Source organism: Photinus pyralis, unplaced genomic scaffold (genome assembly GCF_008802855.1).
Source record: "Photinus pyralis isolate 1611_PpyrPB1 unplaced genomic scaffold, Ppyr1.3 Ppyr1.4_LG9, whole genome shotgun sequence".
NCBI classification, from domain to species: Eukaryota; Metazoa; Arthropoda; class Insecta; order Coleoptera; family Lampyridae; genus Photinus; species Photinus pyralis.
In genome coordinates, this window is record NW_022170878.1 from 1,255,340 (window position 1) to 1,270,196 (window position 14,857).

Consider the following 14,857-nt stretch of genomic DNA (forward strand, 5'->3'; position numbering starts at 1 on the left):
ACCTACCATCCAAATTTCGTTAAAATTGCTCCATAAATAAGAAAGTTGGATGTTGCACATGCGCAACTGGATTTTTTGCGCATGAATTTTGTTTGCTTTTATTAAAGGGACTTACCATAGAAATTTCGTTTAAATTGCTTCAGAAACAAGATCGTTGCGTTTTGCACATATGCAACACAATTTTTGACTTGACAATTTTTTTCTCCGTTTTTTGATAATATAACCCGGCCCAATTTTTTGTAGGTTGTACACAGGAAATAATTCTTCCAAATAATAGAATAAAAATTTGTAGGTTGCTATTTGAAAAAAAAAGTTCGATGCCGTTACGGCGCTCCAAAATTTTTTTTCAAAAATCCGGCCCGTTATTTTCTGTTCGGTATGCCTAAAACATATATACAAAATTTCAACAAAATCCGTCGAGCCGTTTTCTCAGAAAATTGCCAACAAACGTACGTACGTACGTACATACAGACGGAAAAAAATTTTATTCTTTAAAAGTTGCTTAAAATGGTCTAAAACGTCGACATTTGATGAAATTTTGAAATGTTCAAAAAACGGCTATCGCAATAGCTACCTAGCACATGCTAGGAAGCTAAAAATAAAGTTGATATTTAATAATAATGTCTATACAAGGTAATATGTTTATTTAATAACAATTTCTAGTAACAAAATGCGGTGCCATAGGGTCAGATAAGAAATACCGGCACTTAGCAAACAGAGCAATTCCTAATCAGAATTCAGCTAAGAATCTTTCGCATGCATATACGGGTTAAGTGGAAGAGCAACAATCCTGACATTGCAGATTATATTTGTTGTTATACATATTTACATTAGTGAAGTTGAACTTCGCCCTTAAATGTATTTGCACTTTTGACACATTGTTACAATATCAATATTATAACTTCATTTATCCTTGACCTCATACTCAAAACCCCAAGTTTGACAACCAGTGGCGTATCATTTACAGAAAACCAAATTTGTCTCCTACAATCTCCTACCCTAAAGTCGGAGCATATCATGAAAATAATATTCAAAATGGAAGCGATGCCCAAATCGTCCTCTCTTATACCGAAAAGAGCATAGCTGCCACTGCTTCCTGCAATCGTTATTTGTCTGCACTTTGGCTAAACGCACGATTCCACGATAAAATTTTACTATTTATCCAACTATTTCGTTGCATTACTAAGTTCAACATGCACAGTATAGCTGTAATAGGTGCGGGTGTTATCGGGTTGTCCGCGGCGACCGCACTCCAAGAGCACCTTCCGAACGTCACCGTAACAATCTACGCGGAGAAGATCTCCCCGAATCTCACCAGCAATGTTGCGGCGGGAATGTGGGCTCCGTTTCTGTACCAGAAGACCGACGGCGAAAAAATTTTGTAAGTCCCCTTTTATAATAGCGACCAAACCTACGGCTCGACCTTCTGCAGATCCTGGGGGAGAGGGTCGCACGATCAATTCTTGAAGTTATGGAAGGGCGGCCACGCGAGCGAGGCAGGTATCTGCCTGCAGCTTGTCAAATCACTGTCGGCCGATATCGACCTCCACGTTGGCCAAAACATCGTCTGGGGCGAGCAACAAATGCCACCTGAGGAAGTGGAATTCTTGACCAAACTTTTAAAAAAGGATTTCAGGTGAGAAGCGTATCCCTCGCTCGCGATCGTCCCCTTAACGGCGTACTTCTAGAACTGCCGTCAACTACGTGTCGTTCACGTGCGAACCTAGTAGGTATTTGCCCTTCTTGCAGAAACGATTTATACAAAATGGCGGCAAGATCGTGATTAGGAAAATTAAAGACTTTAGAGAGCTATCGCATTACAATCTAGTTGTAAACTGCACGGGACTTGGCGCACAAGAGCTAACTGACGATACCCAAATGACACCAATCAGGGGAACCGCGATTAGGGTAAACCATCTTGTATTTTACCACCATTGTAATCTACTCAGTGTGTTTTAGGTTAAGGCACCATGGCTGTTCCACTCGCTTATGGACGACGACATCTACATCATTCTGAAGTAATACAGTCTGAAAAAGACCTGAAATAACCTTAAAATTCCAGCGCTGATACCTGCGTCTTGGGCACGACCGCACAGTACGGAGACTACGAACTGAATCCCCGCGAGAGCGAGACGAAGAACATTAACAACTTTTGTAACAGCCTGGTTCCTGCATTAGAGGTACTAGCCATCCAAAATACCTAACTGAGGCTTTATTCTCTACCCCCAGAATGCCGAATATGTCAAGACCTGTGTTGGTCTCCGTCCTGGACGAGTGGAGGTAAGGTTAGAAACGGAAATTCAAGACATTGACGGAAAACTATTGCCAATCGTGCATAATTACGGTCACGGTGGCTGTGGAGTTACCCTATCTTACGGTTGCGCCTTGAATGTCGTCGACCTAGTCAGAGAAGCGCTGAGGATTCCCTATTCCAGCAAACTCTAGTGTCTTAACTTGTTAAAATGTTCAATAAAATCCATTCCCTTTGTTAAATGTTAGTTTCCCTTTGAAATGGGCCTGGAAAGGCTTTGTCAGTCTCTCTTCATTTTTTTCACATAGTAAAAGCGATAAACTTCAACTTTGTAATAATAGAGGTCCCCACCAGCTGCCAATTGGAGAAAGAGGATACATCTAACTTCAATATGCGATTTGTTAACCTATCGCGTCACTTTGAAATCCGGCGATGATTGGGTCGGACTGGTACTACTGCTTTTCGCACATTGTAACGGGAGTCCGCTGTGCCAAAGTTAAATGTGAGCGCGCAGTTTCAATTTCAAAGAAAGCTAGGTGTATTTGCTGCATTAATAAAATACTAACATTTCAAACGGGTTCGTATGAACTTTGTGTGAACAGTACAAACGTAATTATAAAATTCTAGAGAGAGAGTCAGGTCATTGCAGTAACCGCATTTTTTTGTGAGCAATATTGTACTCGTGAAGTAAGGCCAATCTATTTAAAAATTTGTCCATTCAAACTTCATATACCACGAATACGAACTTCGACCTAGGGGAATCCTGGTATTAAAACTATTTCTATGGGAATCGATGCAACGCCAGGAGAATACATAATAAACAATTGAAACTTAGAATTTTATAATCCCTCCTCGTACATATCCGGCATCTGCTGGAAGAGAAATCTTAATATTGACTTAAAATTTTTAAATTGTGTTTTATTATACAAATTTTGATTCACACCTGAAATAAATCTTGGGCACGAACAGAATAATGTTGCATAAACATCTCTATCTGGGTCGCGCAAAGGATTTGAATAAACACACAATTAATTGATTAGTAATTAACGTTTATTCCGATGACATGAAGCAAAATTAAACCAAATGGAAGGAATACTTACAAAACTTGTCTGGAAATATTGCCCCGCACGCATGCGGTCGACAAATAATATAATAAATCTTAAAATGGCTTACATTTTTTTGTTACAATCCAGAAATAATCTGGTAACAAAAAATTTACGATATTCAAGATTCGCTGACAGCTTCAGGCAACTTCACTTCTTGTTTAATATACTGACTCAGTGACTCGAACGGGCTTGATAAATAAAATGAAAAATGTTTGGTAGCTTCTCGTACGGTAGAGACTTTAACTTGAATGAAAAACCGACCTTTTAGAAAGGTTTTACTAAGCTGACAGGTGCTTTGTTTACTCACACTCACAGTAACTTTTTCTGAATACGTTCAATCCGGTTTAAAAACCTTTCGCAAACTTTTGATTGCTTAACTTCTTCTGCACGCTTTATTTAGAAACCGACGTCTCCCATAAAACAACTAGGGCGGCAAACGGAGATTTAGCGCAAACAAATTTACAAGCTCTTTAACCGTCGCAGAACTCGTAACCACAGCAGCCTCGTTTTTACGTTGATCCCGGTATATACGTGAACACCACTTTCACTAGAAAATAATTTCCTTCGGAATTTTTCGTCAACAGCCAATCACAAATAGACTTGATGACATCATCTTCGAAGGAACGTCTCCACTTACGTCGCAATAACATGCAATTGTTCTAACACGTGCGTTAATTAAATTTCGCCCGATAAAAACTCTTATCGCAAAAGACTACAGATGTCAATTCCATGTTTAGCAATTAAATACAAAAATCTAAATAAACAATTTACAAAAGGGATAAAATGTAGACAAGGAAGTACAAACAATTCTCAAAGGAAAAGCAGACACTGAGACAACAAATTCAAATACAATAAACCAACTTTGTGCTTATTCGTGGATAATCTCATAAGACTCATACTTAAGAAACTAAAATATTCTCATAAGCAGAGGTTTCGAGTGGTTACCCATCCAAATACTAATCTGGAGCAACGTTCCTTGACCTTAGACAATAAATGAATTATTAATAATAAACCAGTTTGAGCTAGGAAGCTGTTCTGTCAACAATTTGGACCCCAGTCTAGATCTAATTTAGGCAATATTGAAGAAAGGTAAAATTCATTTTTAGAGTTGAGGTGTTGCGCGTGTTTACGAAGCCAGTAAATTTGGACTGTTGGGTAATTTGGCAAGCCGGGGGTCTGTTTCAAAAATTGTTTGTAAAAATAAAGGCAACTATATTTTGTGGCCTTTTGGTCATTTTCAGTGTTGAGGTGCTAATCTACTTTTTTTAAAGTTAGCCCTGGAGTTTTACGTGACATTTAGTATTTGTGTGAAGGTCATACCAGGTGGTTCACACACTTTGCGCTTCTCTGTTGTCGCTGAGTATATAGGTAATGACAGTGGACCATTTGAATTGTAGGGTAGCATACAATAGAGTATATTATAGATGTACCTTTCCACGGGAATGACTAAATTCCTGTTAAAAGCTGTCAAAGACCCTCGAAAGCTCATAAAATTCGGCACTGAAACAAAAGAGATATCCTTAAAGATGGCTGAAAGACTCTTTGATATTGTTGGAAGATCTTATGGACTGTTTGCGAATTTTAAAGCGTTTTTCACAAAGTCCTTTAGAAACTGCATTCTTCAAGTTTTTCTAGAAAATCTCTCCTAAAACTATAACAAAACTCTATAGACACTGAAGTTCTGCAAGGTTCAATAGAGATTCGAAAAGCATAAGCTTTAAAATCCAAACAAGATTCCAAGAAGATTATAAAAATTGAAAATATTCCGATAATCCTAACGGTTTTATAGAAGGTCGAACAAAATTCTTAAAAAAATCCAAAAACTGAGTGGTCAAGTTAGTTAGTAGTGCGATTTATCTATAGGCTCAATTTCACATTAAAATTTTCAATGATAAAAATTTTCGCGAGGGAACGTTTTCGGATTGGAGACGCGCGCATCACGTATAATAGTATATTAAGATACAAGTGTATAGTCAAGTCTTTAAAGCACGCGCAACGAGTTTAAGGGCACGACGCGGAGCGGAGTGCCTTTAACGTTGCAAGTGCTTTAAAGACCAATTATACACGTGTATCTTATAGTATTTTTTATTATACCTGCAGTATAATTTAAAAATAGGAAATACAATGAAGTCATATTGACGTTATACTCGAATACATGTCTAATTAAGTGGGCTGGGTGTTCGTAATTTCACGATTGCCATGGAAATGTCACTTGACGTTTGCTTATAAAAATCATCGTCTTTGTGAATTAAACGATTTCCGTTGAAAAAGATAATACACCGTCCATTAAATCGATTGTTGTAAAATCTAAACAAACGTTGGTAGGTGTAAAATCCAACTCCAGTAAAGCCTATTATAAAGAATATGAAAAGTTATTTCCATGGATGAATAGGAAAGTTACTTACGAATACAGTCTTAAATGCGTCGATAATGCTGGCATATATGAAGGAAATGTCAAAGGTATTTAAATCTTCTATATTTTGGTGCATTCATTCAAAACTTTAAAGCAATGCTGCGATTAAAAAGTGGAACAGATTTGGAAGCATACCCTAAATTACGCGCGTTTGTGAAAGCTTCAACCAAAGGATAGGTACAAAAGCCAAAGAAATGTTCTGCATTTACAGAAAGCGACCTAAGAGGATTTTTATTTCATCCAGATGACAGTTTCAAAAGTCCTACTTGAAGTATCGTTACTTAGCAACTTTAAAGCACGTGTGTTTTAAAGGCCCTTTTTCGCACGCATTTGAGTGTTTAAAACGGAGATTGTGATTCAGGTATAATAAAATAGTATATTGCATAATAAGTGTGCTAAGAAGCCTATTTCGCACGAGTATTTTGCGACACGAGCGAGCGCAGCGAGCGAGTGTTGTAATAAAATCGAGTGCGTAATAGGCATTAGCACTCGAATTATGTACTAGGTATACTTTTTCTACGACTTGAATATATTTGATAAAAGATTGATAGATTACGATCGATTTGGTTCTAAATATTCGAACTTCGAACTAAAAATTAGAACTGTCAAGTGTCAAATGTCATGGTCTATTTAAAAGGAATACAAAATACAACGTAACCTCACTTATATTCCATGAATGCACGCCAGCGAGCAAGAATTTTATAAATACTTTTTACTTAGATTGGAAAGTGTATTGCAGGGTTTTGACATCCCTATTCCTTACTGCAATGTGAGTTTCATTTTAGCACCATAGATGCAATAGCCAATAGGATACAAGATACAAGTGTTGAAGTTGAAGATTACTACCTAACTAGCTCAGGTGGTGTTAGTGCTCTTTTTCATTACAGTTTTGAACGATTTCTATTGTTGTAGTTGCCAATGTATTAGGTACCTAACTATCGATAATACTAAGGCCTTCAAAACGCTGCGTCTTTTAACGAGTTTTCCCGGGAAGGAAGCATCGGACTACCCAGTATTCTAAAGTGCATTATTCCGTGTTCCATGCAAGTCGTAATTAGCACCATCCATTAATTCTACGAGTACTTATTGTAGTTTTCTAAAATACAAAATAGTAGCAACAGAGTTTGCTTAATTAACTAAACGCAGCTTCAAACCATTCTTGAGTAGCCCATTGCGATTATGAAAAATAATTGGGCACGGCTAATAAATTACATACAAGCTCCATTCCCATACAAATGGCAATGTTTAAACAAATTATGAGTAATTCTGTTCAAAGAAGTTTGCAAAATGTGAAACATAACCTACAACAACAAAATCTGACGTTACTTCATTCATTAGGCAGGGCTGACAACCTACTAAATTAACATTTCGCGTTTGACCTTTAACCTGTTACGTATATATATATATATTAAGTAACAGTTCTAATTTTCATTATGCAACCGTATGATATAATGAACGATTTAGACGTGCAGTACAGGGTGACATTTTGGGTATGTTTACAACATAGGAGTAGAAAAACGGATTTAAATGTCTCGAATTATTTGTTTGCATCGCTAACGGTAACGGCGACTGTTAAAGTCTCATCAAACCCGAACTTTACTCTCTGAATTTCAGATCGTAGAAGGACACTTCCTTAGAGAAACTTGCGAGGAGGTTTTTAGAAAAATGTGAAAGCATCTAGATATGCGTTTGAGAGGAATTCGGCAAACGTTTGAAAATTTCTTGTGAAGCTTGGGAAAATAATAGTCAGTGGTATTATTAGCAACAATTTGTCGAATTTTGAATGAACCGATTCAGTAGTCTAACAGTTTAATTGGAAATTATTGCGTTATCGAGATTACATAGAAAATTATGTCAAAACATCACGTAAGCATTCCCGGAGGCGTCTTTTCGAAATTAAAGATTGGAAACTGCTATGGTGGACTATCATAATTTTATATGGGTCGCGAAGGTTAAGGTTGGCCACTATCTTCAGGATAATGGAAATTTAATGTTTAGGTTAAGACCAAGGTATCTAACATCCGCTCCTCTTTAAAATATTAGATCGGTATTCTAACAGTAATCTTTATCCCACATTAGAAGATATTAGGAGGTTAACTTCATTACTGGTTCTCCAAACGCAGCACCATGAAGTTTCAACTCCTTTTCCTCGTAGCCGCTTTGGTTGTGTACGCTTCAGCCGAACACGAATGGAGTAAGTGCCCTTGTTCCTTTCTGCCTCCGCATTCTAATATCCGTGATTTGTTTAGAGTGCAAAGATGGCGTGAGCTACGTTGAAAACAACTGCAACGGTTGTACCTGTGTCCAAGGAGGATTGGCCTGCACCAGGAATAATAATAATTTAATCGTTCGATCGTCATTACAATAATCGATAAGTCAAAATTAACAAACAATAATATATATAACAATTGGACAAACAAAGAGTGTATTACATCAACTATAGCCTAGAAGTATAAAAGTGTATGAACTCTTGAATCGAATAAAAAGCATTTTTCTGGAGAACAGTCTTGATGAGAGATTTAAATTGTTTAATATCACAGTTTGTCAGGTCCTGGGGTAGCAAATTATACAATTTAGAGGCCATATAATAGGGTGATTTTTTATAATACTCATAATGGTGTTTGTGAATTAATATTTTGTTTTTTCCTCGTGTGTTATAATTGTGTGTACTTCCTACTCTACGGAAACTATCTGAGTGCGAGCGCATGTACATTAATAATTTTAGGATGTATATACAGGGGAGAGGTAAAATTTTGAATTTTTTAAATGTGTCTCTACAAGTTTGTAAGTAATGCAGATTGAATATCAATCTGATTACACGTTTTTGTAAAACAAATATTCTATTTACTTCGGTACTTGCACCCCAGCACATAATGTTGTAACTTAAATGGGAATACACTACTGCGTAATACACTTCAATAATGTGTGTGGTGTCAAATTGGTTCCTAATACGAGATATTAGATAGTATGCCTTGTTTAATTTGCTACGAACGTGATCCAGATGAGAGTTCCAGGAGAGGTTATCGTCTATTTTGCATCCTAGGTACGTGGACGTTGGTTGGCATGGTATTATACTGCGCTCTCCATGGGAGTGATGTATTGTCCCACTTTGACCCGAGACATATTCAAAATTATTGTCTTCTCAGTGTTCGCTGTAAGTTTGTTTGTTTGACACCAAAATGTAAATTCCGCTATAACTTGATTTAACTTTTCTGCAGCTTGGTCAGGATTATCGGCCTGGAAGGCCTGGTAAGTACGCAAAACCCTACACTGATCGATTAAAAAAATCTTGTTTACTAGCGTCAACCTAGATGGACCCGAGAGGGTTGAGTGTACCGAAACTGGAGAATTTAAACGTGGCTGCAACACCTGCGTGTGCACAGGGCAGTACCAGACCGTGTGCACCAACGAGAAATGCGCCGATTAAATTTAGTCTTCCTTTTGTCATCTCGTACATCAAATTCTAAAAGGAAGGATCATGATCAAAGTAGTGTTTTACTCTCAAAAATTTTACAATAAAATGTTTAATAAATACCTAAACTGAAGAAGAGAACTAAAAGAACTTTGTTGTTTCGGTGCACCTAGCTCTACAGGATTTGAAAAGAAGATCATAAAAACCTATTGACGGACCCGCTTCTAAAAAAACTACTAGGTGACAATCACACTTACTCCATCCGAAACTCTCAAGTTTTGACCGTCCCATTCCATTTTACAGCCAAATATATGAAAGAAGTTCATTATACAATTGTGTAAAGGCATTTAATGCGCTTCCTTCAGACATTAGAAAAATTAAAAATAAAAATAAATTTAAAGCTGCACTTAAAAACTACATAATGGACCGATGTTTTTACAAAGCAACTGTAGCGAGCACTTTTACTTTCGCTTTCTAAAAAGTAAAACTGTGTTCCGCTTAAAATTATCCCTTTTGTACAGGACTGAAAGTGACCGGTCCTTTTCAAACCAATTATTCGACACGCACATGTGCTACCCATTATGAGTATGGGTTGCGCTGTGGGGTATCAGAAACGTAACCCTTCACGGCGACACAGATGTTTAAAAGGGTGGTTCCTATTAGATGTAAGTTAGTTAGATTTGTTCATCGTTAGGCGATTGTTGTAAAATCATTTTTGTTGTAAATCAATTGCTATAATAAAGGTTATTAATTGTTTGAATCCGAAATACCTACAAACAATTCCTGAAGTGCGCATACCCAGCACCTCACAACTGACATGTATACAGGGTGATTCCTATAGTACCTGCCACCGTTTGGGAGCGTGTAGGTGGTGCGTAGGGGAGTATTTTGATATAGGACACTTGGGGTCAGAAATCTAAAATAAGGGTGCCAGAGCCAAATTTACCTTCTGGAATTTCGCGCCTGTAGGTAGGCAACCCAACCGGCCGGCGGTGCACACGAAGCGATCTCAGGCGGCGATGTGTGGCTGACACTTGATCAGAATTTTGTTTAAACCCACGAAATCCCGTCTGCAACGACGCGTATCAAGTGAATAAACACTATGGCAATAGTATAATAATAGTTGGCTAGATGTAGGAAGTGCATTGAGAACAACGGTGGCCACGTTGAACACTTGTAAACGTTATTGCTTTTGACTGTCGTTTTCCCTCCTTCCCTCCCATGTCGCTTCCTCGCGCTAACTCGCTCTGCATCGCTCCGCGCGAAACGTCGGTCGGTTGGGTTGCCTACATACAGGCGTGAAATTCCAGAAGATAATTTGGTTCTGGCGCCCTTATTTTAGATTTCCGACCCCAAGTGTCCTATATCAAAATACTCCCCTAGGCACCCCCTATACGCTCCCAAACGGTGGCAGGTACTATAGGAATCACCCTGTATGTGATATAATATGTGATATAATATTTATATTTTGCTCTTTTGTAATTTTTATGTATATCTGTGTTTTTTATACCAAACATTCATTGTGACCATGTCTGTCAATAACGTTGATCAGAGAAAATAAATTATTATTATTATGGTAGGTGTTTCTTGTGAGAACTCAGGTCTAGCCTGGTTAACTAATCGCACGGATTAAATCAAGTGACGATTAGTGTCTGTGTCTGTATGTCGGTCGAAGTTATGTTGGATCCTAAAAAAACAAAAATTAAGAAAATTCACACACGCACATTGGAAATCTAGGGATAGTATGTAATTCATACTTACCAACATAGCTATTGATGGGCACAACAGCCAACGCTATCAGGAAAGAGGAAAATAAAACAAAAAAATAATTATAATAATTCCTGTAAGTTTTTAAATTTTATTAAATGGAGTTTATTGTGTAAGTGTTTCTTTGGCTTTGCGTTTGGGTTGAATACGAGTGGGTTGTGATAACGTGGTGTGTTTATGTGAAGAAGGAGTTTTGTGTTTTTTAACTGTGCTACGGCGTGTAATTTTATTGAGTGAACCTGTTTTTGTAGTGTATGTTGCGTTACTTGTATTTATTGTGTTTCTTTGTTCAAGAAGTTGTATTTGTGCAGTTGCTTGGGTTAACGGTGGGGATATTACAGTATGTCGTGAGTCAGAAGTACTGCTTAGGTTTTTGCGTTTGGGTTGTATACTAATGGGTCATTTGGGAAATTATTATTCTAGAAACTCGAGGTTATAGATATTTTAAATGTACTTTTTATGGAATTCAAAATTGTGGGAATTTATGATTTTGGGAATTCGAGGCTATATGGACAGTTTAGATTTGATTTTTTAATTTTTGCAAATTTCATATTTTGGGATTTTGAAATTTTGAGATTTTAAAATTCTTAATTATTAGGGTTTCAATATTTCGGAGACTTTGGTCGTTTGAGATTCTGAAATTTTATAAAATTGTGATCTTGGAATTTGTGAAACCTTGGGATTAAATTTGAGATATTGGTAATTCTTTGAGAGTGTGAGATTTACGGACTTTCAAGTTATAGACATTTTTGGGCATTTAGGAATGTATGATTTCGGGAATTCGAGGTTAAATTTTGGGATTTTGGACTTTTGAGTATTTGAGTTTTTTTGGGATTTTGAAATTTTGAGAATTTAAAATTTTGGCAAACTAGGAGAGTATAAGATTTTGAGATTCTAGACACTTTAATTTTGAGAGTTCTAAAATTTTGAAAGTGTTAAGGTTCTGGAACTTAGAGATTTTGTTTTGAAATTTTGGGAATTCGATGTTATTAAAATTTCGAGAAATTTTGGATTTTGATTTTTACATTTTGAAAATGTGTGGCTGTGATTTTGAAATTTTGCGAATTTGAATTGAAAGTTTCATATTTGAGTAATAAATTTCAAATTTTGAGATATTTGAAACTTTGGGAGTTTGTGATTTAGGGAATTTTAGAAGAAATTGGGAGTTTTAAATTTTTAAGATCTAAAGGTTAAGATATTTTCAATTTTGGGAGAATTTTTCTGGAATTAAAATTCTTTCGAAATCTTTGCTACGGGGGTTCCTTCTGGACTTGAAAATTACCATCGGTTCCGCCCGGCAAGGCAAACCGTCTTCTTCTCCGGCTGCTCAATCGATAAAAATAAATGCTCCGGCTAATTCAAATCGGTGGGCTTTTAACTCTTTTGAAACTGCGTAACAAACCTTAACCTGCCGCCTACCAGTCTCCTGCCTCAACTCCTACTCCTCTCTTTCCTTCCCCTCGTTCTTCGTTATTAAAGACATAGGCACATTGAACCCAAATAGATAATATATTTAAATGATATTAGAGATACAAACAAATTACAGGGATCTAGCAGTTCTTCTCTCCTCCTTGTAAAAACACTAGATTAACAATGACAACTAAACTAAATAAAAATCCTACCAGGTGAGACTAATTTACTCAAGGGGTGGCCATCCTCTACAGTTTGAAAATTTCAACAACAGGTAATCGTTTTTTACTCCAGCGTGGGCTGGGACTTATTTAAATAAACACAAAATTTATCCTACTCTTTGGTAATCGTTCATTGGACTTTAATAAACAATCAAATCAAAATTTTTTTACTATAGCTTCATTACCAAAAAGTGGAATTTTACAGAACGTTACAAATTTAATTAGACTAACCTTTACAACATTTGTACAGCCGATCTTGTGAACTGCTCTTTCCTCTGGTACAGGGTGGATGTGATGAAACCTGACACTTAGGTCTCTGTGACTTCTTAGGGGGTGGCTTGAAATTAACACACGGAAACAAAATCCACGGTGCCTATCCTTCCTCGGAACGAAAGCAAAGTTTAGTGTTTGAACTGAAGCTTAGTCCAGGAAATCCTTCGCGTGGCGAGTGGGAGACGGCTAGTTGCCAAAGTTTCTACACAGCAGGTGTATTTAATTTAAACAGTGACCCCTACTATTTTCCTTCCACCGGCTCTTAGAGTTTATTAACTTTAATTCGCCTGCGAGAGACGGATTTTTGAGTTAGCGGCACGGCAGAACACAAATTTTTATGATCACTATCCGACGGTAAACCGCGATTTGTTCTTGGATGGTTCGACGTATTATTTCACCAGCTCTTCTTGGGGCAAATATCTCTCCAAAACGCAGCGCTACTTCGACAAATGACCGTACGGCACTAGTAGGAAATTCCACCTGGGGCGGATCCCGAAATTCTGCGCCTTGAGGACTAGGGCAGCACTTTGAATTATATATCCTCGAGAAATCACAACGTATCCTAACGCGATTCACTGCATCCAAAGTAAACTGGGGTGAAGCTCAAGGGTTCGCCAAAATATCACCTGATCGGAACCTGGGTCTTCGTCGCCAAAAAAATCAACGCGAAAAGAAAATAACACTTCGAAACGGGTGCAAAAGCACGCAACTGCGAGCAACCGAAATAAACCGGTGGCTCAAAACGCTAAGTGTACCAAAACGATCGCTCAAGGTACGTGTTGACCGCTTGACGTACTAACCGCGAGTCTTTTTAAAAACGATCCCCTTCTTCAGAATTGAAATGAGAAAACCACACCCAAATTACCATAAAACAAAAATGGCTCCCGCTAGAAATTCTCCCATTGGTTTAGATAAAGAAGACTTAACCCACTCTAACTTCGTCGTCAACCTCCAGGAACTGCTGAATAAACTGATCTCACGGTTTTCTGCTGACGACGTGAAAACCCCTTATCTCTTGATGGCTCGGTGCTATATCCGCTCCTATTCTCGGTCTAGACGGCGCCAAAGTTGATAAACGAACGACAAAAAACTCGCATTACTCATGATGACGTCAATCAGCTTTGCACTCTTCCCACGACGAAATTAAATCTGAGCGAAATTAAATCTATCGGACCATAGTCTTGAGCGAACCGAAATGCCCAAACACAAAATTTTTAACCGGAACAAATAATGAAATATACAGGGCGACCTTCACTATCATGACAAGAAATTTCGAATTTTTTAATGAAATTTGGCGCGAAATAAAACCACTCGTTACATCTTACAAATGAGAAATTCCGAAAATTTGAGATTTTGGACTGTTGTGGACACATTCTAACTTTCACGGTCTCCTAATGAACGGTTTCATCAAAATAAATAGGTTTGTACAAACTCTAACTTCCCTCTCCCCCACTTCTTTTTCAAGATTAGTCGGTGATGGGGTCTAGGGAGGGGAGGGGGGCGGAGATGAGAAATTAATTTTGTCTTTCATGGTGTTCTAATTGAAGGTTGCAACGAAAGGAATCGTATTCTACCAACTACCGGCCTTTTTTCTGACCGACTATCAAAAGATGGAGTTGAATGGGGTTGGGGGGGGGGGGGTCTAATGAAAGGTCCCAACAAAAGAAATTAATTTCCTCCTCGACCCCCTATCGGGATCGGATGTGTTTCCTTATATCACCAGTAGGGAATGCAATCTCGCAGCAAAATCTCAATCTCAATCCCGAAATAATGGAACAAACGCAAAAACAAAGGAATTAAGAAAAAAAGAAAATGGAAACTGGAGAGGAAATTCAAAAACGAGTTCAGAATAAGAAAACCCTTTTTGATACTGTAGTGGGAAGGGATCTCATGTATGGAACGGAAATGTGGGGATGGAAGGAATGGGATGAATTAAAAGGAATACAAAGGAGATATTAAAAATCGATACTGAGACCAAACAGAAGGACACCAAATTACAAATCA

At 37.6% G+C, this 14,857-nt stretch overlaps 1 protein-coding gene across 1 annotated transcript; it reads left to right on the top strand.

Moving 5' to 3' along the window:
• The first annotated feature begins 871 nt into the window (after nucleotides 1-871).
• LOC116180964 (D-aspartate oxidase-like) lies at nucleotides 872-2,502 on the top strand. Its single transcript, XM_031501159.1, has 6 exons — nucleotides 872-1,381; nucleotides 1,433-1,636; nucleotides 1,689-1,908; nucleotides 1,960-2,018; nucleotides 2,063-2,180; nucleotides 2,230-2,502. The coding sequence occupies exons 1-6, from the start codon at nucleotides 1,194-1,196 to the stop codon at nucleotides 2,443-2,445; spliced, it is 1,005 nt and encodes a 334-aa protein (XP_031357019.1). The 5' UTR covers nucleotides 872-1,193; the 3' UTR covers nucleotides 2,446-2,502.
• The last annotated feature ends 12,355 nt before the right edge of the window (nucleotides 2,503-14,857 follow it).